This window comes from Malaclemys terrapin, chromosome 1, assembly GCF_027887155.1.
Source record: "Malaclemys terrapin pileata isolate rMalTer1 chromosome 1, rMalTer1.hap1, whole genome shotgun sequence".
Lineage (NCBI taxonomy): Eukaryota > Metazoa > Chordata > Testudines > Emydidae > Malaclemys > Malaclemys terrapin.
The window spans coordinates 38174715-38201781 of NC_071505.1; the positions used below are offsets into that span (position 1 = coordinate 38174715).

The 27067-nt window shown below is 43.4% G+C and overlaps 2 protein-coding genes across 5 annotated transcripts in view; one reads left to right on the forward strand and one right to left on the reverse strand.

Moving 5' to 3' along the window:
• MLC1 (modulator of VRAC current 1) overlaps positions 1-15785 on the reverse strand; it is a 32585-nt gene extending 16800 nt beyond the window's left edge. Inside the window, exons 1-5 of one of the 4 annotated variants that reach the window (XM_054022133.1) lie at positions 15660-15785; positions 14698-14881; positions 10191-10280; positions 7314-7367; positions 7130-7231 (exon numbers count right to left, since the gene is read on the reverse strand). In XM_054022133.1, coding sequence (XP_053878108.1) covers positions 7130-7231; positions 7314-7367; positions 10191-10280; positions 14698-14877 — 426 coding nt within the window. In that variant the 5' untranslated portion in view covers positions 14878-14881; positions 15660-15785. Of the gene's footprint in view, positions 1-7129; positions 7232-7313; positions 7368-10190; positions 10281-11080; positions 11140-14697; positions 14882-15659 lie in introns of those variants that run through there. The other 3 variants (XM_054022141.1, XM_054022151.1, XM_054022160.1) reach the window with 3 other exon arrangements.
• Positions 15786-20096: 4311 nt separating this feature from the next.
• The window catches only part of MOV10L1 (Mov10 like RISC complex RNA helicase 1), an 82008-nt gene continuing 75037 nt past the window's right edge, over positions 20097-27067 (forward strand). Inside the window, exons 1-2 of the mRNA XM_054016281.1 lie at positions 20097-20184; positions 23628-23812. Coding sequence (XP_053872256.1) covers positions 20097-20184; positions 23628-23812 — 273 coding nt within the window. The remainder of the gene's footprint in view (positions 20185-23627; positions 23813-27067) is intronic.

Consider the following 27067-nt stretch of genomic DNA (forward strand, 5'->3'; position numbering starts at 1 on the left):
ATTCCATGACTTGCTATGATTCTGAGACAGGAGAATTTGAATAGGGATAGAGTTATCAGAGACTGGACAGAAAGTCGATGTAGGTCTGTGAAATACTACTGCCTTGGCCAAGTTGGTGCCACTAGGATTAATGTTGCCGTGTCTCTTTTCTGTTTCCTGAATACCCTTGGAATGACAGGTACTGGAGAAAATGTATATAGTATGTGACTGGACCATGAGATAAGAAAGGCATCCATCAGGGATTCTTAGCCCACCCTTGAGCAAATTGTTTTGCATTTATTGTTCAGGTGATCACAAACAAATCTAGTACTAGGTATCCCCTTTGACGGATGATCTGGAGAAGGATGTCCTTCTTCATTGTGGTCTATGAAATCCTTACTGAAGGAGTCTGCAGTAGTGATCCTCACTCCCAGAAGGTGGAAAGCTTGCAGGGAAATTTTGTTTCTTTTGCATAGGTTCCAAGCTGGATAGCCTCTTGGCATAGCTGAATTGACCTTGCACCTCCCTGCCTGGTGACATGAAACATAGCAGAGGTATTGTCTTTGTGGACTTGCACCACTTGGTTTTTGACAGTGAACATAAATGTCTTGCAGAGCTGACAAATAGCCTGGGGCTCTAAAGGTTTATGTGCAGAGACTTCCTGAGGTGACCAAAGAGCTTGCACCCAAAGTGGACCAAGATGGGCTCTACAGCCTATCATAGATGCATCTGTTTCTAAGGTCAGTTCTGGAGACAGAAAGGGAACTCCTTTGCACACATTCCCCATATTCAACCATCTGTCCAGAGACTGAAGCACTCACACAGGGATGCAAATCTGTATGTCCAGAGAGTGCCTCGTTGGCCAAAATACCAAATGGAGCAAGGCCAGCAGACAGCGAAGGTGAAGTCTGACATGCAAAGTTATATATGTGCAAGAGACCACGAGCTGCAGGCAGGAATGCACTCTTGTCATGGGGTTGGACTTGAGGCTTTTAGATGGAGAGGCTACAGACTGAAATCTTTCTGTCTGAAGGAAAGCCATTGCAGTAGTGGCATCAAGGTCTGCTCCTATGAAGGTTATGTATTGTGCTGGTTGCAACTTTGATTTGTCTAAGTTTAGTTTCAGATCCAGTTGAGAGAATATCTGTTTGATGATGAGGATTCTGTTTTGGACCTGGATGCCTGTTGTTCCATGAAAAAGCCAATAGCCTAGGTAAGGAAAACTCTGAACACCTAAATTGTACAGATGGGCCGCTACCACAACATGCAGTTGCCCTGATGACAGCCCATAGGGGAGCACTTTGTACTAGTTGTTGCCTGCTGTGAATGAAAGATACTTCCTGTGGCCAGGATGTATTGCTACTTGTAAGTATGCATCCTACAAATCAAGGTCAGCATGCCAATCTCCAGGGAAGGGATAATGGAAGTGAGTGTGACATCCTGAACTTGATTTTCTTGATGAAACTGTTCAGCTTTCTTAGATCTAGAATGGGACGAAGGCCACCAAACTTCTCTGGGATCAGGAAGTACCAGGAATAGAAACCTTTCCCTCTGTGGTGGTAAGGGACTTCTTCTGTAGCCTCCAGTTCCAGAAGAGAGCATATCTCTTGAAATAGAATGGCTTTGTGAGATGAGTCCCTGAAAAGGGATGGGGAAGGTAGGTTGGGGAAAGGAAGGGAAGTAAATTGGATGACATATCTCTCCTTTACAATCCTAAGCACCCATTTGTCCATTGTAATCTACTCCCAAGCACTGTAACAGGGAGATAGATGCTTCCCAAAGGAAGGGAGAGTGATATGGTCAATATGCAGCCCTCCATAGAATAGTCAAAACATCTGTTTAGAAATCGAAGATGTCTGGTTGAGAAGGACCTGTAGACAATGCCAACCGGTGATGTTTGGGAAGCTGAGACCTCTTTTTGGCAGTGCCTTGTGACCTCTGCTGAAAGGAGATTCCATAGTATGGTTGAAACCTAAAATGCTTTCTCTGTGTTGTTGAAGTGTATGCTCCCAGAGCATGGAGTATTGCCAAAGAGTCTTTTTAAGTTGTGCATGGCATCAGCTGTTTTCTGAGAAAACCGTTTAGTCCCTTTGAAGGGCAAATCCTCTATTGTCTTTTGTAGCTCCCACGGGGCTAGCCAAGAGGAACATCTCATGGAGATGACAGTAGCTATAGAGGGTGAGTCCATGTCAGTGCTGCTTGGAGAGATGTCCGAGCAGTGAGGTGACCTTCAGTAATGATGACTAAAAACTGCTCGCTGCACTCCTCTGTCAATTTGCCAGCGAATCTGGAAATTGTTGACCAATAAACAAACATTTATTGGATAACAGTGCCTGGAAATTAGACACCATCGTCTGAAGGCTAGTAGTGGAGTAAACCTTCCTGCGACACATATCAAGTTTCTTGCATTCTTTATGCTTGGAGGTAGCCTTAGGTTGTGACTTCCTAGAACATTCACTGGCAGCCATAACCACCAGGTTGGGTAAAGAAATAGTCAAAATCTTTGTGAGGAACCTGGTAGTGTCTATCCACCCACTTTAAATGTTGGGAGGATGGAAGCTGGAATCTGCCAAAAGGTTTTGGCCAGTTCCATCAAGGCTTCATTAATAGGAAGGACAATTCTTCCTAGGACAGGTGATTGTAATATGTCCAAGAGCTTACAGGGGTTGTCTTGCACAACCTCTGATTACACCCCCAGGGATGTGGTCACCCTCCTTATAAAGTCCTGGAAGACCTTGAAATTCTCCAGAAGGGGGAATGTTGATTCTGGGGTGGCAGTCTCAGCCAGAGAAGAGGATATGTGGGAGTGTGGAACACATCTAGGGGTTCCTCCATTATCTCTCCTTCCTCCCCAGGCACTAGAGGAGGCTGTGGTATTGTAAAAGGGGCTTCTCTGGAGGACTCCTATAAAGGAGAAGGGGACCTCCTCCTGGATCACAGCTCCGATGGAGGTCTGGATTCTCTAGAACATCCCAGGACCAGTAAGGTTATGGAGGGTAATACATCCTTTGCTAGTCCTAATGTGGAGTCCTAATGTCTCTAAAACAAGATATATAGGGTGACTGAAACCTCAGTAGGGATACCAGACTTTCATGGTCCAAATCAGAGGAAGAGATGTAACTCTTCACAGTAAATGGAGAAGCAGTCCCTGTTGGTGTATGCAGGGGTCTAGATAATGGGCACACCTACTGGTGATCCTATGGCATTAAGGGAGCAAGTGAACGAAACAGGCTGGAACTCTGATGATGGAATCAGAGCTGGAAGTGCCAATGGTATTGATGGAGCCAGCAATGCCGACATGGAAGGGTGAGAAGACGAAGACATCAATGCTGCAGAGATAAAGCCAACAATGCCAATGGCGGTGCTGGGCATTGCAACAGTGGAATGCACTGTAGGTCCTCTGCCACTAGAAAGCCTGCAAAATCAAAGGTAAGTGCTCAGTGACAGTGCCACCAGTGCCCAGTTTGTTGGATGTGGAAAAGACAGATATGATAAAGATGAAGACACCAGTCTTGATGGCCTTGGGGAAGCCAGAGTCAATACTTCTGCATCAAACAGCACCGGGGAAGGCCTATGCTTGTATTTAAGCTCTGAATCCTCAACCAGAGGACTTAATTGAGTACTTCTTGCGAGGCAAGGACTGGGACTTTGACTGTCTATCAAAGTCGGAATGCCTGGAGCACTTCAGTGAGGCTGGCGAGGAGAACAAGGATGGTGTTATCCCTGGATTTATGATTTGGAACTGGAGGGGCATTCCTCATCAATGTGGAATCTGATCTCTAGTAGTCAAGGTCTGGTTCTGACACAGGACAGATTGACTCCTTCATCAGATGCACTTTGAGGTGAAAATCTCTCTGTTTTTTTCGTTCTGGTGGGGAACAAGTTACACACAGGGTATTTGTCCCTCAAAGGCACTTCACCAAGGCAGATAAAGCAGCTTTTTGTGTCCATCCTAACAGGGTAATGACCCTGCAAGTGGCACACTGCTTGAAGCCAGGGGATTCCTTCATAATAAATCCACCAGGGCCCCAGTCTATAACTCCACTAATTACACTATAAACAACTAATAAATTAACTGTATACATTATAAAGGAGTAATTTCTCAAAAGCTGACAAACCTAAGCAAAAGCTACAGGGAGTTGCAACTCTTGCCATGCGGGGTGAGAAGGAACTGAGAGGCAGTCTGTGAACATTCCCCTTTTACACCCTAGGCTCTGTGAACAATGACGCATGTACCGCCTTGTGGTACTGCTGTCAACAGTCTCCGACTAGAGTGCTCTGGGCGCACATACACCTGCAGTGGAATGTATAGGTACACAATCACTCAAAAGGAACTAGAGCTAAAGGTCAAAATTTTCAAATGTAGGTGTCTAAATTTAGGCACATATATAAAAGTGATCTGATTTTCAAAAGTTCTAAAGTAAATATTCAGAGCTACTGTACTATTAACTTGAAAGCTCTGTACCTCTGAAAATCAGACCAGTTATTTAGGTGCCTCAGTATGGATTTTAGCCACCATCTAATGGTGCAGATGACAGAATAGTTAAAGGTCTGCCAATATTTTTTCTACACTAGTGTTTCTGCTCTTCCTAATCTGATGTAACTGTACTGGGGCTAGCAACAGTCAGAATGTTTTTGGAAAAAGCCTTATATAATACTAACAACAACTAACTTTTATAAAGTGTTCTTTGTGTACAGATCTCAAAGCAACTTACAATACTATGTTAAACACATTCAGAGATACACTCTCTGGGTGCTAACAGGCAAGGACAGAACATTCATTTCCAATTTATTTATTTATATATTGGTGGCTTTCTGTTATACTTTTTAAATGTCTAGTAGATGGCCAAAGAGGTAAGATATAATGGTCACCATTAAAAATAAAGAAATAAAATTTAGCAACATTACCTCATATTGATATCTGAGATACCATATGTATTTTCTTTTCTAGGTATAGGGAATATTGTGTGAATTCGATACCACTATATGTTAGCTGTTTTGTATGTTGACTTTTTAATGGTGATTGCTGAATGTAAGAACAATTCTAATGTGGATGAATTCTTCTTTGGTTGACTGTTGTCAACTTCATTGACTGGATGCCAGTTAACCAGTGAAGAACTCCAAAAGAAATGTTAGTCATAAAAGGCTTTTTGTAGGTTTGTTCCTGAGGTCACCTATCAGTCAAAGAAGAAAAAGGAAAAGATCAGACTTAGCCTGAAGATGCAATCCACTAAAATACCAAGGTTTGGGACCTCTCCTCACTTCTTATATTCCAGCATCATTAAAAAAAAATTAAAGCTTGGCTAATCTAAAGATGTCCACCAAGTCAGCTTTTCCTTTCTCTTCTGATCTTACTCTCTCCAATGGCTCTTTCTGAGCATTATTCCAGGCAAGATCTAGAGAAACTTCCATTTAATCAATTTGAAGGCACATGTGAGGGTCTAATTCAAGAATCTGGGTACATGGACCACTATAGGAAGACAACTGGGGAAATGATTTGCATATGTTTTTTTCTTCCAAGTTAGTTGTACAGCTTTCACCCATATAATTTTTATAACCTTCCATAATAAGCCAGCCTTTCCTCTGAATAGGAAGCCTTCTACAGAGACAAAAGCCATGATCCAAAGAGATCCTACACATGGGCAGCATGTAATGGAGCCTGGGGAAAGCTAAGCCTCCTCAAACCTCACACCTCTGGGGGGGAAGTGGCAGATTACCACATGGCCCACGGAGCCCTGGCCAATTTGAGTCCCCAGAAAAATCTCCCCCCACTACGCCCCGGGGCTAGAGAAGCTTTTCTGGTCTTGAGGCCTCAATGGAAGGGGAGGAAAAAAGTGAGCAGGGGGTGGGGCTTCAGGGGAAAGAGACAGAGTGGGGGCAGAACAGGGGTAGGGCTCTGGGCTCAGAGCTCCGGCCAAGGCCAAGAGCTCCGCCACAGGCCTGGCCAGGGCCAAGCTCTCACCCCCCACCCGTGGCCAGACTGAGCTCTCAGCACCACCCCCCACCTGGGGCCATGGGGAGGGAGGAGCAGAGCTCTCAGCCCTGCCCCGGGCCATGGGAGGGCTGAGAGCAACAAGAGGGGGTGGGGCCTTGGGCTTCACCCACTGCCCATGATCCTACATCTGGCAGACACTCCCCTCCTCCCATGTAGAAAGATCATTGGGTGGTGCCAAGTCAAAACAGACTCTTGTACCTTCCATTTATCTCAGCTGTCAGAATAGGGAGTGTGGGTAGGTTCTCCTACCATTCCTGGCTAGCAAATGCTCATTGACCTCAGCTGAGGATCTGGCCCAAGTTATATACTCTTTCTGCCTTTTGTGACTCAGAATACTACAGAAAATTTCTGCTGAATAATTCCTTCTGATACATTCCATAATATGTAGGTTTATGGGGCCAAATTAATCCCTGTTATAACTGCATTGACTGAAATAAAATTACACTATTGATGAACTTAGTCAGCAATGTGTTATGTAAAGACAGAGGAGAGGTCAGGAATGAATTTTCCCACAGGTTAGATTGGCAGAGACCCTGGGGTTTTTCACCTGCAGCATGGGACATGAGTCATTTGCAGGTTTAAAGTAGAGTAAATGGTGACTTTGTAACTTGTAACTTGAAGTCTTTAAATCATGATTTAAGGACTTCAGTTACTCAGCCAGAAGTTATGAATCTATTATAGGAGTAGGTAGGCAAGGTTCTGTGACCTGCAATGTGCAGGAGGTCAGATTAGATCAGGGGTTCCCAAACTTGGTTCACAGCTTGTTCGGAGTAAGCCCCTGGTGGGCTGCAAGATGCTTTGTTTACCTGAGCATCCGCAGGTATGGCCCCTCGCAGCTCCCAGTGGCCATGGTTCACCGTTCCCAGCCAATGGGAGCTGCGGGAAGCGGTGGCCCGGCCCGCGTCACTTCCCGCAGCTCCCATTGGCCGGGAACGGTGAACCGCGGCCACTGAGAGCTGAGAGCAGGCATACCTGCAGACGCTCAGGTAAACAAAGCGTCTCGTGGCCTGCCAGGGGCTTACCCTGACCAAGCCGCTAACCAAAGTTTGGGAACCCCTGGAATAGATGATCTTAATGGTCCCTTCTGGCTTTAAAGTCTCTAAGTCTATGAGAAAGACAAATACATAGATGGCTGATAATTTTTTCATAACTCACATTTATTGCCGATGGATTAAGAACAAGTTTGCATCCAAACCAAATTAAACACGTTGTTGTTACAGCAAATGTAGAAACAAATAGAATCTGGAAATTGGGTATCTGTAAAACAATTGCAAAAAGAATTTTTTTCAGCTAACCAAAGAATAAAAGATTAATAATCATATAACCTCCAAGCACTTACCACATTAACTTTGTTTCTTGCTATAGCAAAACTCACAACTGCTGAAGGGATACACTAGAAAAAATAAATGAAGCAAAAGATTAATAGAATTGCTTACAAAAAAACCCATAAATGTATGTTAATAAGAATAGTATACATGTTTCTTAGAGGATCTGGTACATATTGTAATAATTTTCCTTTATCCATTTTGCATTAGAAAACGAATGAATAATATGAGGGAAAAAGGAGAAATAAATAAATCATAAACATATATTCAAATAATATGAAGGGTCAAACAAGCAAACAAAAGCTTGGAGATTCAGAGCAAAGGCTGCCACACTTGTCTCAAACGCAACAAGTATGGGTTGTATTTTAATATTCCAGGGGATTCAGAGCAGTAATGAACTACAGTGTCTCTCACTGTTAAGTGTATGCTGCAATAGCTAGGCTTTCAATGAAAGAACAGCGGTCTTTCTGGAGAAATGTCATGCCTTTGTTAGTTTAAATTAATTCCAGCAAGCCTAAAGTTCTAAAGCAGACAAAAGAAACCCTGGACCCTTCGTGTTATTTTAAAGAGACAAAGCCAAAGTTGTTAGACCTAAAAATTGACCAGCTTTCACGATAGTTCAATTTTGAAGATCCTTGTAAAACTAATTTGTGGGGTTATATTATGTCTTCAGAACTGTACTTGTGACCCCTGTGACTTCACTGGAAGCTGTTTATATGTGAGGGCAGAATGTGGCCTATAGCGAGTTGTACTGGGAAAAAATAGTCTACATTCCATAAAGGAAAACTTTCCTGAAGAGACCTTATTATCTCACAAGTGTTCATCCTTATGAGGTTTGTATCTCATTGCAGGCTCCATTCCATTCCACACATTTAGGATGTTACTGCAGTGTTAGAAGATATTTATAAGTGAAACAGAAAACTATGAAAATAAAGTTATAGAAAATGGTTTTTAGCCAAAAAAATTAATTCCACATCATCTGTGCTTCCTTCACTAATCATTAGAGCTAGGCAATTTTTTTCAGTAAATAGCAAATTTGCTGAAAAATGCATTGTGGAGGGCACAGACATATTTGTGAATTCAGGTCAAAAATAACCCTGGGAAAAAAATATCTTGGACATGTCAAAATGTTTCATTTCAACATTTGCAAAACAACCCATTTCTACCCTGTTTGGAAAACATCCATTTTAATCAACATTTCATTTAGAAAACATCATTTCAAATTAACATTTCATTTCATAATGTCCTTTTGAATCACCATTTGAAACACGGTGGTCAATGTGAATAATATTTTTTTGTTTTTATTGTTTCAGTGAGAAAAAAAAATTCAATTTGGGTCGAAACTAAACAAATGTTTTTTTCCAGATTTTTTAGCTCAGCCACTGAACCAAAAAAACAATTATTTTTTTCAGCTCTATTAATCATCTTCTGTGTCCAAGGGATATTTTGGGTCAAATCCCAGCCCCACTGAAGTCAATGGGAGTTTTACCATTGACTTCACTGAGGCCAGGGTTCACCCTTTGAGTCCCACATTTGTACAGTGTCAATTTGCCAGTGAGAACCAGTATAACAGCAGATTAGCATTTAGCTAACATGCTCGATAGTGTCTCTCCAGCACTTAATTTACAATTTTTAACGTTAGCAAAAAAGGAGGGAACATTTTTAAAGGAAGAAAAATGATTAAATGAGTGAAAGCAACAATCCCTTCCCCTCCCCCATGTTAACATTAACACAGGGCCTAATCCTGCTCCCACTGAAGTTAATGGGAGTTTTGCCATTGATTTCCCAATTTGTAATATGTTGGTAAAGACTTTATACTCTCTTTTTGACCCATGAGTCTGACCAAGTTGCACTTGATGCAAGACACAAAGAGAAGAGGCAAAGTGAACCTTAGAATACTTTTGTTTTTCTCCTGTTGCACTCTCTGAATCACAATCTCTTCCCTGAGCTGCTTCTGTGGTCATACAGCTACACTGTCCTTTACTCAGAATAAAGTATCAGTCTTGCCCTAAATTAGAAACAAGATTGCTACATATATATATATATATATATCACCAAAATAACAATGACACAGTAGAGTATTTCAGTATACAAAGGAATCTGAGCTAACTTCATCATACCCACCGAGATCTAAAATGGAGATGATAAATGCCATAGGAAAAATTGACCATGGTTGTGTATAGCTTAACGTGATCTGTTCTACCAACCTTATTCTTTAACTCTCAAACTGGTGTCTGTTGCAAAATTTTGATAGATGAAAAAAATTACCACAGCAGTGGAACAATATCATAAAATCCTATCTTTGTTGTTCAATGGTTAGAGTGTCAAATTATTACAGATTTTACTAATAAAGTAATAATATTTATAGAACACCTTTCATTCTGTTAACATTTAGATACCTTGGTAACGTACACCTTATAAAACCCGAGAGAGAGAGAGAGAGAGAATGAAACCCATCTATCATAATAGCATCTACCCACCAGATACAATATACGGTGAGGGACCACAAGGGAATCTTAACCGCAATTTCCTCCCTAGAGGTTTCTCTGCAGCAGGAGACAATTTATAATATAAAAAATATACATGGGCATCACTGCATCCCATCCCACATCTCACTTTTGGTGAGAAACCAGGCAGCTGTTTAACAAGCACAATATTACTAACAATTCTTTGTGAAAACCCTTTAGCTTTAATGTACAGCGAAAACCTACATATGGAACATTTATTGTGTGGGTGGGAGAGGAGGTATAATGTTGGATAAAATGATGACGTGGGTGGAGAAAGTTTGAGCATGAAGAAGAGAGACAGATTAAAAGGAAATTAAGTTCATAAAATTATTTATTATGGTGTGCATTCTCAGACAGCCACAGCAATTAATTAAGAATGCTTACTGAACCTGCTGCACAACGTAAATAATCCATTTCAGATGGAAAAATATTTCCCAGATAAAGTGAAAATCCAGAAGTAACAAGAAGGCAAGTCTGCAAAGCAACAATATGGTATAAATTAATGTCAAAATGTATAAAAAGAGCAAATGGACAGATGAAAACCAGTAATCCTTTCAAAATAAAGTACTTTTGAACTTTTAATAACACAGTCTTTGTACAATTGATAATGAAGCAAAACATCAAAAGCTGTACAGGTCAAAAGAACATGCTTTGCTGGCTCTTAAAACAATATTGGATTGTACAAGCACATCTGAGCTAAGTATTGTCTAATGACTTGGCAAATATATAAAGAAATACTTAGAAGGTAGTCATATCATAATTGAATTTTGAAATAGCTTGATTATAAAAATGAACCTTTTAGGACCAAAATATCAAAGGGCTCTCAACTGAACCTCTAAATTTATGCTCACAAAATTGTACATGAATGCTTTTTGGCATATAGTTTTGAACAATCAGGTTTTTACATTGTTCCAAACCTTGTATATGCAATTCAAGAATTCCGTGTGCTGAGCTTTGGATTATGAAAAAACCTTACCTGTACAAAGCTGACCAATCATAAATGTAGTCTGGTTTTCAATTTTGGCTTTTCCTGTTATATTTATACTAAGGCCCTCACAAATACATAATTGATTTAGAAATGTATGAATTATTATAACCCCTTTTGGAGAATTACAGTCTCACCATTTATTCAATTTTACAGGGCAGAATACAGAATACTATTTATATGCACACATGCAAGTATTAATTGTTATACCCAATCTGGCCCATGCTACATGCAGAATTAAAATCAGTATGAGTTTTTGAATACACTGATGAAAGGACTGGTTTCTTACCTTTCTCCACCATACTGCTGTGCAGGGGCGGCTCCAGGCACCAGCGCACCAAGCGCGTGCTGGGGACGGCCTGCCGGTCCTGTGGGGGCAGAAGTCAGGGAGCCTTCAGCGGCATGCCTGCAGGAGGTCCGCCGGTCCCTCGGCTTTGGCGTACCCGCCGCCGAATTGCCGCTGAAGCCGCGGGACCGGCGGACCTCCTGCAGGCACGCCGCCGAAAGCTGCCTGACTGCCATGCTTGGGGCAGCAAAATACATAGAGCCACCCCTGCTGCTGTGTTTTTCTTGTTTGCAGTTTGCCCTGTGAATCTCAGTGACCCTCACCTAAATACCCTTTTAAATCATCTGGGGGTTTTTTGTTTTGTTTTTAAGAAATAGATATTTATTTTGAGTATTACCCTTGTTTGTTTTACTGAATTCACAGATTGTGGATCTAATCCAGGTCCACTTGAAGTCAACAGTAAAATAATCATTTTTATTTAGGTGGGAATGAACTCAGACCTTAGAAGATTAATGGGCCTAATTGGTTCAGAACATAGGAAAAACAATACATTCATGTCCCATTATTGCCTTCTTGAGTTATTTCCATGTAGGAGAGTGCAAATTCTATGGCTTCCACTTCCTAAAACTGCAGATACACCAAGATCCAAGCAAATAATGCAGATATTATCATGCTTCTACTGTTTTAAACCACTATACCACCCAATTATTCTTATATTTTATGTATACTATATCTTGGAGGTGCTTTCAGTGCTGCATTTTATATCTTCCCACTCTGAGCAGAGAGCCAGTTTGTCAGATGGCTAATGAAAGGGAGATAGCAGTGTGCCCTGGGAAGTGAATTGGCCCATTCCATGAAGAACAGGTGAGACTGAGGGTATGTCTACACTACCTGCCAAATCGGCGGGCAGCGATCGATCCAGCAGGGGTCGATTTATCATGTCTTGTCTAGACGCAATAAATCGACCCCTTAGCGCTCTCCCGTCGACTCCTGTACTCCACCGCTGCAAGAGGCGCAGGCAGAGTCAACGGGAGAGCGGCAGCAGTTGACTCACCGCAGTGAAGACACTGCGGTGAGTAGGTCTAAGTATGTTGACTTCAGCTACGTTATTCACGTAACTGAAGTTGCGTAACTTAGATCGATCCTTCCTGCTAGTGTAGACCAGGCCTAACTGGCCTAAGCAGAGCATCAGACTGAGCCCACATTGAGAGACAAGCATCCGCATCTCATTCCCTTGTTGGCCCACTTTGGGTTTCATCATGAGTATGGTAGTCTGAGCCATTATCTGCTGAAGTACACCCTTGAAAGAAATGGCATAATGGATGCAGGTAGAAATGATGGTTGATTGAAGATGATGATGGAGGGAAGGCAAGAGGAGGCTGAAGGGAAAAGTCAAGACTTGCCAATGTAAGCTGGACTGGAGAACTGTGGGTGAGGAAAGTGGCCAGTGGAAACATGTGACTGTGAGAACCAAGCAGAGGAAAAGACCGGCGAGTGAAGGAGAAATAGAGCTCAAGAACAAATATGCTGAGTTGTAAAATGAAGGAGGGGCACAGAAGGCAGTAACTAACTAGGTGGGAGGGCAAAGAAGAAGAGAAGAGTGGCTACTCCTACAAGAAGAGGGGAAGAGTTTAGAGCCACGGAGGACAGAGGATGACTTGCAGAAGATTGCAAGGGAGAACAAAAGACAAGGGGACTTGCAGCAAGAAAGAACAGAAGTCAGACCAGACAATCACACTAACACCAGGAAGAGGCAGGTCTATGTGACTGGTGACTCTCTACTAAGAAGAACTAACAGGCCTGTCACCACAGCTGATCTAGAGAACAGAAGGGTGTGCTCTCTGCGGGAAGCTAAGATACAGGATGTGAACTTGAGGGTGAAGAGTATCCTAGTTGGAGCAGGAAAGAATCCATGATTGTCCTTCATGTGGGAACAAATGATGCTGCTAGATTCTCACTGGAATCTGGTGGAATTGTAGTCATGACTGGAGTACAGATATTGAAGAGTATGTGCTGTTCGGGAAAGACAGAAATAAAGGAAAGGTGGTGGAGTAGCATTGTATATTAATTTTGAGGTAGACTCTAAAGCAGGGGTCGGCAACGTTCAGCACACAGCTCGCCAGGGTAAGCACTCTGGTGGGCCGGGCCAGTTTGTTTACCTGCTGACGCAGCAGGTTCGGCCGATCACGGCCCCCACTGGCTGCGGTTCGCTGTCCCGGGCCAATGGGGGCGGCAGGAAGTGGAGTGGGCGAGCGATGTGCTGGCCGCGGCTTCTCGCCACCCCCATTGGCCCGGGACAGCGAACCGTGGCCAGTGGGGGCCGCGATCGGCCGAACCTGCCGCGTCAGCAGGTAAATAAAACTGGCCCGGCCCACCAGAGTGCTTAGCCTGGCGAGCCGCGTGCCGAACGTTGCCGACCCCTGCTCTAAAGCAATTAGAAGTGATGGAATGGATAAAAGAGAGTCTGTTTGAGTCAAAATCACTTTCAGAAAGAAAGCTGCCAGAGGGTCCCCTGGGATAGTGCTTGGGGTGTGCTATAGACTCCCAGGATCCAATGTGGATAGAGACCTTTTTAATGTTTTAATGAAATAAATACTACTGGGAATTGTGTGATTATGGGAGACTTTAACTTCTCAGCTATAGTTTGGAGGACAGGTGCTACTAATAATAGTAAGGTCCAGATTTTCCTGGATGTGATAGCTGACAGATTTCTTCACCAAATAGTCACCAAACCAATAAGAGGTGATGCCATTTTAGATCTAGTATTGATGAATAGTGAGGACCACATAGAAGAATGGGTAGGGGACAGCCTTGGTTTGAGTGATCATGAGCTAATTCAGTTTAAACTAAATGGAAGGATAAACAAAACTAAATCTGTAACTTGGTCCTCAATTTCAAAAGGGCAAACTGTAAAAAAAACAAGGGAATTAGTTAGGGAAGTGGACTGAACTGAAGAACTCAAGGATCTGAAGGTGAACGAGGCTTGGAATTACTGTAAGTCAAAGTAATGCCAGGAAACAGAACAATTTCCATTTTAGCAAACACAAGTGAAGGAAGAAAGAGAATGGAGCCTCTTTCACCACCAGACTCCATGTCACCCTCCTCACTGTCTGGATAAACTTTGGTTTGAGGGGTAACCTTCAGAAGAATCCTCTTCAAAGGTTCACTAGACTATGAAAGAAAGGGGCAGAAAACCTTTCCAAGTTGTCCCTTTCACTTAAGAAGACAAAGGCACCAGCATCTTTGGACCCCTGGGAGAGATCCTGACCAAGAAAAGGATCAGTCACCATCTTGCTGGGAGACTGTGTCCTGATATTTGCCACTAACAGATTTATGTTCTCAGATTGTGATGTTTGGACACTACAGGTCAAATTCAGCCTTGGTATAAAACCACTGCCTTGAACAGATTTACAAAAGTGATGTATTTAGCTAGAAAATGTATTTACAGTTGCTAAATATGTTTCTGTTTGAACATAGAATTTTAATATTTATACATTTTCATCTCCTGAACATCATCAGTAAAGAGATTAATTTCATTAACTTTCCCAAAAGGAACAACTTCACAGTTATCAAGACTTTCCTTGCAGTATGAAATGCAATAGTATGTTTAAAATACTTACCCCCATCAACAAAGAAAAGATCCATGTTCTATAACTAAAACAAGGATGAAACCTCGTTGATATCTGAAGGTCACTAGATTTGATATCTGGTACATAATTTCCATTCTCTTGCTTTCCACGCTCCAAAGTTGGCATCCTGTCATAATTAAATTCTTCTCTGTAACCTTCTTCCCTGGTCATAACACTTTATAGAGGTAAATTTTTAAAAAACCATGAAAATGCAAACTAAAAGCAGATACCAAAAAGTGTGGTTTTGTTTTTGTACATCTTTAGACACATGAGCACTAAAACTGCTCTTCATCCAGTTAGAATTTAATAAATTAAATAATAAACTAATAATAATAATAATAATTAGTGCTTAGCAGTTTACATCTTCAAAGTACTGTACAAACATTAACTAATTAAGCTCTATACAAGAAGAGAATTTCCTATATCCATAGTCAACAATACTATACTGTAGTGTAAATAAAAGTGTTTATGTCTAAAACACTTTTTTGTTTACACCGTAGTTAATTTCATAAAATTGGATTTAAGAAAGATCTTTAGAAGAAGATCTAGAGCAAAAGAAAATTAGCATTTAGTGATTTAAGTGTAAACTTTGTAGATATATCTAAAACTAAAGTTTTTTTTTTCTTTTAAACATTATTAAGAGACTGTGAAGTTTTTCTAAACATGTTTATATCCTAATTTTCATTTGGCTTTAAGCATCATCCTCAAAGATCTAAAAATTATATTTAGACTTTAAAATGATTCAGATGGATTCATTTATTCAGAATACTTCAGTTATAACATATTTTATTGCTTTTTTAAAATGGTATCTAGTAACAATCATTAGGTTTGTAAATTTAGCTAATTTTTTTGTTCACTTCTCTCTTTTCCAACCCATTCTGATGCCTTCAATAATAGGTAGATTATTATAATTTATTGTACAGTTTTCAACAGTTAAAAACCTGCATGCTTACCTTAAATTGAAAAGTTAGTTGTCAGTTTAAAATAGTTTTGTGAGTAGAATTGTCTGTACACTTTGTGATATTCTCACTGCTCAGTGATTCATTCTGCCGTTGAAAAGTTTGCTCTTCCACTTTGGCTTTCAACAACATCTATTCATACGGAACAAAAGCACAGCAAAAACTGCAGTTAAGCCAGGGAACAGAGTAATGCCTCCTGAATTTTAATGAAGAGAATACACTGGAAGATGACTGTACTATATTCTCATAAGCCTGATTCCAAATCAAACCCATAGGTACGCAAACATTTAAACTTTATGTTTTTCCAAATGAGTGTGCTACATTATAACAGACATTTAAATAAAATATATATAATAAATTTAACAAAGTTATATATGTTACCATATCCAATAATAATGTTTTACATAGAATTATTTCCAAATAATTTAGTTCTTATTTCACAGGAGAGAGAACACTTGAAAGTATAGTGTTTTCTTAAATAAAGTTTATAAGAGAAAAAGTTTATGCACTTCAGGGTGTTTAACAAATATATATTATTTCAGAAACTCTGTGTCTACCAAGAAGAATGCTTTGCCTCTTTCCAATGAATTTTTTGTGAATATATTTTGATGACTAAATCTTGGTTTTCTCAGAATGTTCAGATAAACTTTGCACATTTGACTCATATTGGCACTGAGCCTTACAGAACATAGTTTTAGTCAAACAATACAATTAACATTCTAGTAGGCAACAGTAACATGCAATAGTCATGGTCCAACTGAATCTCTTCTTTCTGCTTAGTAGGAAATGAAAAAATACAGGAATGCATCTACCCTCAAGATATTGGCATCATGACAGCTACAGCAATTAGAGGGTCTTTTGTACACACTTAAAACTGCACTGTAACCAATAAACAGTTCAAACTGCAGTACATTGAAAAAACAGCACCTTTCAGAGTATGCTTCAAAAACTTCAGAAAAGCCATCATTTTTCAATATGTACTAATATTAAACATTAAATTCTTCAACAAAAAAGGTGAATATCAGCCACTATTACAAAAAAATCAAATAATTAAAATTTGACAATTGTTTTGAACAGACTAAAGACTTAGCAATTCATCGTGTATCATAGATGACTGTAGTTTATGTTGAAGATACACTATGTAGCTTAGCACAGATTGGCCCTAAATAATTAATCCTATGTTCCTTTTTGTTCATGGAAGAACGCTATGCAAATATTTCTACCATCTGTGTCTTTCTCCAATGATAAAATAGATAATAATTGCATAGTGTGATCCTCAATAAAATATTATGGGACTGGCAGGTTGCTTCCGTTAGTAAGAGAAACTCATAATGACATTTTTCAGAGTAGCAGCATGTTAGTCTGTATCCGCAAAAAGAACAGGAGTACTTGTGGCACCTTAGAGACTAACAAATTTATTTGAGCATAAGCTTTCGTGGGCTATAGCCCACTTCATCGGATGCATAGAGTGGAAAATACAGTAGGAAGATATATATATACACAGAGAACATGAAACAATGGGTGTTACCATACACACTATAAGGAGAGTGATCAGTTAAGGTGAGCTATTATCAGTGGGAGAGAAAAAGGACTGTTTGTAGTGGTAATGAAAATGGCCCATTTCCAGCAACTGACAAGGAGATGTGAGGAACTGTAGGGGGGGAGGGGAAAGACACAGAGTTTCTGAAATAATATATATTTGTTAAACACCCTGAAGTGCATAAACTTTTTTAAGAAAACTATTTCCCCATGCTTATTCTCCCTCCCCCCCCCCCAGTTCCTCACATCTCCTTGTCAATTGTGTATGGTCACACCCATTGTTTCATGTTCTCTGTGTATATATATATCTTCCTACTGTATTTTCCACTAAATGCATTTGATGAAGTGGGCTGTAGCCCACAAAAGCTTATGCTCAAATAAATGTGTTAGTCTCTAAGGTACCACAAGTACTCCTGTTCTTTTTGATAATGACATTGGGTATTTCTTTGATGTAATCCTGCTTATTTATAAAGACTGTACAAAGTCCTCTTTCCCTGAACAAATTAGAAATCAAACAACAGGAGACTGGTTTCATTCCTCACAGTTCCAAGTTTCTTTCAGTCAGCACTTTACCCAAAAGTTCTCTCTCTTAGCTTTTATCAAAGGGTTATGTTACCAGGGCTTCTCTGGCTCTCCATGAGGCTGCTTTTCTCCATCTCTATGTCCTTCTGAGTGTTTTTACCTCATCTCTCTCAGACACGGACACGCGCTACTCTTCCAAACCAATGCCCCAGCGTAAGAAATATTTGAAGAACGCTACTCAATCTCAGTTAAAAAAGGAAGACTGGGGAAAATGCATAATCGAAACTCAAGATACTGAACTAGCAGATTCACTAAAATTACATTTCCCCTGGAGTCATTGATTGAAAGAAAAATAATGAAGGAAAAATACATATTTTTTCCTCCCAAATCAGATTAAGAATATTTGGTGTAAAATTTAATTATGCCAAGTTTCAAAACAAGCAAAAGTAGTAATTCTGATAAAATCCTGTAAAATTTAGATGACATGAGAATAAATAATCTATATAAGAATCTATATAATAACATGCTACATTTGTATGTCTGACTATCTTCCCTCAAGGTATTTATGTACCACTTCTAGTGGCTGTAATGACAGACATGCTCAAATGAGCAGGTACGTACATCACCCTTGAAAGCATGAACTGGCAGATAAGGGTGCAAACATCCTAGGCACAATATAGAGTTGCCAGGCATCCGGTTTTCGACTGGAACACCCCGTCGAAAAGGGACCCTGTTGGCTCCAGTCAGCACCACTGACCTGGCCGCTGAAAGTCCAGTCGTTGGCGCAGTGGGGCTAAGGCAGGCTCCCTGCCTGCACTGGTTTTGCATGGCTCCTGGAAGTGGCTGGCATGTCCAGCTCATCTGGCTCCTAGGCGCAGGGGCGGCCAGGGGAGCTCCGCACGCTGCCCCTGCCCCAAGCACCAGCTATGTAGCACCCCAAACCCCTCGTCCCCATCCCAAAGCCCACAATCCCAGTCGGAGCCCTCACCCCCTCTTACACCCAAACCCCTTGCCCCCAACCTGAGCCTCCTTCTGCACCCAAACTCCCTCCCAGAACCCACATCCTGCATGCCCTCCCGCACCCCAACCCCAGCCCAGAGCCCCCTTCTGCACCCTGAACCCCTCATTTCTGGCCCCACCCCAGAGCCCACACCCTCAGCTGGAGACCCTCCCACACGCCAACCCCAACTCCATACCCCAGCCCGGTGAAGGTGAAAGTGAGTGACAGTGGGGGACAGCGAACGACAGAGGGAGGGTGAATGGAGTGAGGGGGGCCTCGGAGAAGGGGCAGAACTTCAGGGAATGGGCGGGACAGGGGACTGGGCAAGGGTGTTTGGTTTTGTGCGATTAGAAAGTTGGCAACCCTAGCACAGTACAGAATTATGGAAAGACAGTTATAGGAGCACACCAATAGGAGGGTACAAGGGTATCTTTGGCTCTGTGGTATCTCCAAAATAAATCCACGTCTGATGTCAGGAAACAGGGTTTGGGTCCATCTCCAATGACCAAAGCACTGGATTTAGTGCTACTCTGCATCCCTCCACAGCATTCCCCTGACAGCTAGCCAGACCAGCACCTTGTAAATTGTGGCCTCCCCTTCCAGGTGCATCATGGGCCCTGCACCAGCCAAGGTTCCTGCGACTAGGGCTTGTTAGCATTAGAAACTCGAGTTCCTGGCTCATGCCTGCGAATAGCAACAGTCCTTATGGGTCAAGAGCATAGAGATGCTGCCTGGTAACACCCACAGGTTTCCTGCCCCTGCTGTGCATCACCCCATGGCTTGGCCTCCTGCTGTGGGTACCCCCCCCCCAGGCAGGTCAGGCCCCCGTGGCATGTGGAAGTGGGGCACCCCGGGGAAGAGGCCACAATGGCTTGTTCAGAGGTGGTGGGCTCCCTAGGGCATGTGAAGGAGTCTGGCCCCGAGGGGGAAGGATCCATCCCCGACCTTCAGAGCAGGGGGACGGAGCTTGGATGCCCAACACAGCAGGGAACAACCCTCCTGCCCAGCGCTCTGTGTGCGAGGGGCGCTGCCCTGCATGTGACCTCGGGACCTGCACCGCTGCCGCTTCTACCAGGGCCTCGGGCTGCGACAGAGAACAGCGGTTAGATCCCCGCGCGCAGAGCCCACTACTGCGCCTGCGCAAGGTTAGGCTCTCAGCCCCCTTCACCCCGCGACGAACCGCCGCCGCGCCCACGTGGGGGGAGGGAGGCGTGCCGTCACGTGACTCCGGGGAGCGGCGACTGAAGCCGGGAGTAGAGCGGGTGTGGGGCGTGAAGCTTCCATCGAAGTTCTCAGGCTCCTGTCTAGCGTCTGGAGGCTGCAGGTGGCGCGGGCGGGCCCCAGCGCTCGCGCCCCACTCAGGGCTGGGGATGCTCCAGCTGCTGTCCAGAGCCCTGGCCTACTTCTGGCGGCGGGCAGACGGGGAGGGACTCGGAGAGAAGCGGCCGGCGGCCACAGGTATCGCTCCCTGACTCGCCGCAGCCCCGCGGGCAGCCCTGTAGGCCAGCGGGCCCTAGGGCAGGCCTGTGAGGCCAGCTCCTCTCCCCGCGATGCTCCAGGCTGAGCTGCCTGCGTCACGCGCCTCCCTGTGGGAGCAGTAGTCCCTGTGGCTGGTCAGAGGTGAGGGTGGCTCTAGCCTGTGCCATTGATGCCAGCTGTGCTTTGTGCTGCGGGTGCGGGCAGGGAGATCCTGTCCCTAGCTCTGAGCTGGACAGGCCCCCAGCCTGGAGAGGTCTCTGGGGGGCAGAGAGATGGGGACCTGTTCTTAACCAAGTAACTTGTCTGGTTTATTTCAAAATACCAGTCAACAAACATCCGGCCTGTCTGCCGGAAATCAGCTCCCTGTGGCGGCGGCAGCACAAAGGCGCCTTCTTTGCTGTGTCACTTGTCTAGTGTTAGGAGGTAGCACCTAATGGTCTGAGCACAGGATAGGGAGTTGAGAAACAAGGACTTGTGTGATTATGGGCTCCCACATCTTTTATCGTTGGTGCCTCAGCTTCCCTATCTGGAAATTGGGATAAAAATGTGTAGCACCTACGTTACAGGGGTATTCTGAAGCTTCCTTTCTGTTTTCAAAGTACTAGATAAAAGGTATTGTTGGAATGTACAGAGTTGGAATGTTGGTTTACCTCTGTTCAGAATAACCCAGTAGTTTATTTCTCCAATTAGAAGTTCATGTGAAGAAATATAATGTATGTGGGTTTTGTCTTGTTCTTTGTATAGCGGGGCGGGCAAACTTTTTGGCCTGAGAGCCGTATCGGGTTTTCTAAATTGTATGGAGGGCCGGTTAGGAGAGGGGGTCATGGCCTGGCCCCCCACCTCCTATCTGCCCTCCAGCCCCCTCTCACCCCGGGACTCCGGCTCCATCCAACTCTCCCTGTTCCCTGACGGCCCCTCTGGGACCATGGCCTCATCCACACACCCCCACTTCCTGTCCCCTGACTGCCCCTGGTCTCCCGCCGCCCCATCCAACCCCTCCTCTTATTCCTGACGGCCCCCCCTGGGTCCCCTGCCCCATCCAACCACCCCTTCTCCCCGTCCCCTGACTGCCACCGGAATCGCTGCCCCTGACAGCCCCCTACTGCCCCATCCAACCCCCCCTCCTCCCTGACTGCCCCCCGGGACCCGGCCCCCATTCAACCCCTTGTTCCTACCCCGACTACCCTGACCCCTGCCCACCCCCCGAACTCCCTTGCCCTCTAACCAACCCCCCCTACCCCCTTACTGTGCTGCCTGGAGCACCGGTGGCTGGCGGCGCTACAGCCACCGCCGTCACCACGCAGCACAGAGCACCGGGTCAGGCCGAGCTCTGCAGCTGCGCTGCTCCAGGAGCTCACAGCCCCACTGCCCACAGCATTGTGTCGGCGGTGGAGCGAGCGAGCTGAGGCTGCAGGGGAGGGGGGACAGCAGGGGAGGGGCCATGGGCTAGTCTCCCGGACCAGGAGCTCAGAGGCCAGGCAGGACGGTCCCATGGGCTGAATGTGGCCCATAGTTTGCTCACCCCTGTTGTATTGGGTTCTAATGAGACTTTCTAAGAGAACATTTCCTCACAGTTTAGGTTATTTATGCTCCACTCTGGGTAGAATTCCTGGCTGTTGCATAATTGTGTCGAAGTTTCCAATTTCAACTGTACAATTCACTTCTATCAGAAGACCTTTATGCTTGTCTATTTTCAAATAGTGTGTTCTGTGGTTATTGTTGCATAAGATACCACAGGAATGCTAGTTTACAAGGCATCGTCTCTGTAGATTGGGGCATCAGAAAATTTGTTTGTGTGGGACTATTCTTTCTTCAAACGAGAGGGTTTAGATTTAATACCATTGTAAAAACCCCATCCAAACAGCAACACTGATGATTTTTTAAAGGAACACTGTCAGCATAGTTTAAATTTTTTTGTTTTTAAAAGAGAAATTTTAAAAGACAACTTGATTCTATAGAGAGAGTCAGTTTGAGAAATTATGGGTGGCATTCTCCCAACCATCTCTCCAAGCCCCTCTGTGCTGCTCCATCCCTGTACAGGAGCTATAAACAGCCTGCTAGGTATTGGAGGAGAATTTCTTCAATGGGGCTGCTGGAGGCATCCCTTCGCTGGATCCCAACACCATATTCCCTGGCCTAGAATGTACCTGCATAGGTAGGGTTTGGGGCTATAGCAATTCTGATGTGCACCAGAAGCATAGGCAGCCCTGGGGAGCCTGTATTGACTTAGAGCTGCTCCTCAGGCTTCCTAAATAACAATTGGGCCATATGGGTCTCCAGATAAGCACCGAATAGAGTGGGCATGAAGGTGGCTTACTAAAACGTGCAGCACTAAGAAATTTGTTTTCAGTGTCTAAAATTAGTGTAATGCAAAAAGCAAGCAAAAACCATAGATATGTAACTTGGGATTCTTAAAATACTGTAGCTTTAATAATTTAAGGTGTTGTTAGTAACAGGTTATCAAATTTGTTTGAGACATGAATTGAGATTTATTGCTCTTGGCCAGTGAAAATGGCCAAGAGCAATTGACCATCAATTTAACTTTTGTTTCTAGTCAGTTTCACTTTCTAAGTCTCAAACTGTAGCACAGTGCAGTTGAGTAAACTCACAAGGATGGTGACAGCCAAAAAAGTACAATTTTTCCTTTCCCCCATTTGTTTTCAAAATGTAAAACCACTAGGACTGTTTGTATTTCCAGAGGTGTAGCACAAAATCTCAGCCCTTATCTTAAATAAATTTGCTGACCTACAGCAGTACCTTAGATCAGTGGCTCTCAACCAGAGGTACGTGTGTACACAGAGGTATTCTAGGAGGTACATCAACTCATCTAGATATTTGCCACTTTTACAATAGGCTACATAAAAAGCGCTAGAAAAATCATTACAAAATAAAATTTCATACAGACAGTGATTTGTATATACAGCAGTATAAACTATAGACTGAAATCTAAGTACAATATTTATATTTCAATTAATTTATTTTATAATTTATGGTAAAATTGATAAAGTAAGCAATTCTTTCAATAATAGTGTGCCGTGGCACTTTTATATTTTTATGTCTGATTTTGTAAGCAAGTAATTTTTAAGTCAGGTGAAACTTGGGGGTATGCAAGACAAATCAGACTCCTGAATGGGAAACAGTAAACTAGAAAGGTTGAGAGCTACTGTCTTAAATTATTAGAACTATTTTTCAGAATCCAGTTTTATATATCATTTATGCTGATTGCTTACTGTTCACATTCCTCACAACTTAGACTTTGAAAATAAATTTCTCAGGTTCAGTGTGGCAATATTTTGGTTGCAAACAAGTTGAGAATTGTTTCCATTACATGGCATTTATGATAACTACCACAGTTATACATTTTCATGGAAAAAATAGTTTTGTTTTTATATAAGCATCTAAACGTATTTTCCCCCTTTCAGATGATAAAGAGTTAAAAACCGTACAAGGAGTAGTGACAAGATTTTGCCATGATTATGGGATGATTGATGACTTGATTTGTTTCACAAGTGATGCTGTGATGAGCGGTGTGCCACTGAACATTGGCCAGAAAGTCATCGCTATTGTTGAAGAGGATAAAACATCTAATGGATTGAAGGCGATCAGGGTAAGACATGAATGAGTAGTTCAATTGGTCTAGCATTTTGTATTATGAACTGCCTTTGTAAGGAAACTTCTCTAAAGATTTTTCTGTCTGGATGATTTCTGAAGTAGTTGTTTGTATTACTATGGTCAGGTTTACTTGTCACAGTGCCTTTAATTATTGGGGTCCCACACTACCAAACGTGCATCCAAATTACTCATTTAACCCTTTTTCCCATTGAAGGGATGGGCGGGGTAGGGAATGCCCAAAATCTCAGGGAGAAGAGAAAAGGATACATTTCGTTGAAATGATAGCTGGACAATATGTAGGACACTAAGCCTCATAATTTTTTTTTAATTTCAGTGCCTTGGACACCCCAAATGAATTCCCTGTTTCTGATAGGGCCTTACCAAATTCACAGCTACGAAAAACGCATCATGGCCTGTGAAATATGGTCTCCCCCCATGAAATATGGTCTTTTGTGAGCTGTATAGCATACGATAAAAGATTTCATGGCAGAGACCAGCGTTTCTCAAATTGGGGGGGGGGGTCCTGACCCAAAAAAAGGGAGTTGGGGGTCACAGGTTTATTTTAGGGGCGTTTCAGTATTGCCACCCTTACTTCTTCACTGCCTTCAGAGCTGGGCAGCTAGAGAGTGGTGGCAGTTAGCTGGGCATCCAGCTCTGAAGGCAGCGTTGCCTCCAGCAGCAGCGTAAAAGTAAGGGTAGCAGTACCACAACTCCCCCTACAATAACCTTGTGACCCCCCCCAACTCCTTTTTGGGTCAGGACCCCTACAATTACACTGTAAAATTTCAGATTTAAATAGCTGAAATAATGATATTTATGATTTTTTTTTAAATTCTATGACCATGAAATTGACCAAAAGGGACTGTGAATTTGGTAGGGCTCTACTGATATAGAAGATTAGGATCTGATCCTGCAATCATTATTTATGTGAGAAATTCTAAGAAGCGTTCTTGTGTTTGCGGGATTGGGTCCTTGATTTCCATGTGCTGTAGGATAATACATATATAGACGGCCCTGATTTTGCAAATGGGCATGGGATTTATGGATTTTGATGTGGGATTCTAATTTAGAAATATAGCAACTGTATAGGAATCATCTTACTGATAGGAAAATGTCATTAAAAATAAAACCAATAGCAAGTAAAAGTATCTTATTGTCTTGTCCCATTACACTGTTTATCAGAGTAACTAAAATTTAAGTAAAATAAGATCATTAAAGATGATTGAGATTTTAGAAATTATAGATGACAAAACAGTTTAAGTATAAGTTTCCCCATGGAGCAGAATAGGAACATGTATCTTCCCTTTTCTTATGAGAGTTGGATCAGTATTCCATTTCTTTTCAAATTTTATTGTTCCTCACCTTCTCCAAAAATGAGTGACACAAACTGAAATAAGGTGAAAGCAAATTGGATTAGGAACTAATCCCAATTGATATAAAATAAACCCTGAGGCACTCATACCTTATTCAGACCTGGGTATTGTTAATAATTTAAATTACCTAATGTTTCTTTAAGGTTGAAAAGTGTATTGGTACTTGTCAATTCATATAACTGTAAATGTATTCATAAGAATATCTTTACCTTCCTATATGAAAATGTGTAAGAGGAAAACTTAAATATCACCGGTCTACAATTTTTGAGAAGTCGTCTGCTTCAGAGATAAAATGTGCCATTTATTATATATTTTGATGTGCTGAATTCAAATATGACAATTAAAACAACTGATTGGCTACTGTTTCTAAGCTATTTAAGTTTTTACATTATATGTCTGTCTATTGTGTAGATAGTAGAGTTTTAATCATAAATTGTAAACTTAGGTCTTTTCATGTGTTTATGGTTGCTTTACATCAGGCCTGCACAACTCATAAAGTGGCGAGGGCCATATTACTCCAAAGAAAACAGCTGAGGGCCGAAACCCCCCGAGAGCTGCCAACCCTGCCCCAGCGCCACCCAAAACACAACACCGCGCCACCCGCCCCACAAAAACACCCCCCCCCGGCGCTGCCGAAACCCCCCCAGCACCACCTGCCCCGCAGAAACAAACCCTCCTTCCCCAACGTCACCCCACCAAAACAGCAGTATTGAACCTCGGTAATTTGTTATAGCGGGCCCCAAAGGTAGTATAATTAAGGTAAAAGAAAAATGTCTTTTTGCTAGAAGTAGAATAAGATCTCTTCCCCCCCCCCCCCCATTTTGTAATCAATTGCCCTGTTGAATGAATGAGGTGTAAATGAGGAAGGTGTGGAAGGCAGGCACCTCCAGACAGCTGCAACACTTGGAGAGGGCTCTAGGATTTTTGCCGCTCCAAGCAAAAAATTTTTTGGCCGCTCCCACGTTTTTTTTTCGTGCCCCTCTGCCCCCGGCCCCGCCGCAACTCCACCCCTTCTGAACCCCTTCCCCAAATCCCCAGCCCTGCCTCCTCCCCCAGTGTGCCACATTTCCCCCCCACCATTGCTTCCTGCGGGCCCCCCGTGACCTCCCGCCCTAGCTCACCTACGCTCCACCTGCTCCCCCTGGTGTGCTGCTGCTCCGCTTCAGACGAGGGAGGGCAGAGAAGTGGAACAGTGGTGCGTTCAGGGGAGCAGGCAGAGCGGAGGTGAGCTAGGGTGGGAGGGTGCAGGAAGTAACGGGGGGGAAGGGTAGAGGAACCACTCCCCGCTCCAGCTCACCTCTGCTCCACCACCACCGCCTCCCCCGAGTGCCCCGCCACTCGGCTTGTCCTCCCTCCCAGCCTTGATGCATGAAACCGCTGTTTCGCACACGGCAAGCCTGGGAGGGAGGGGGGAGAAGCGGAGTGGCGGTGGCGCTCTCAGCGGAGCAGGTGGAGCGGAGGCAAGCTGGGGCAGTGGGGGCACTATTTCCCCATGCCCCAGAGTCGGCGCCTATGATGGCCGGTGCCAGAATGCCGCCCCTAGAAATGTGCTGCCCCAAGCACCTGCTTGTTTTGCTGGTGCCTGGAGCTGGCCCTGGGAAAGGGGATGGGAGCCAGACCAGATCAGTAGAACAGGTCAGCCACCGATTTGCCGCTCGCCTCCTCAGCCTCCCTCCCCCGGCTCGCCGACTCACTCCCTGCGACTACCTGCCCATTTGCCTACTCACCCCCCCACGGGCCGCACAGTGAGCCCACCTACTCAACCCACGCGGGCCGCACAGTGAGCCCACGCGGGCCGCATGTTGTGCAGGCCTGCTTTACATGATAATATTTCACCTGTCCTGTTTATGTAACTCTTTAAAAATCAGCAAAAGGGT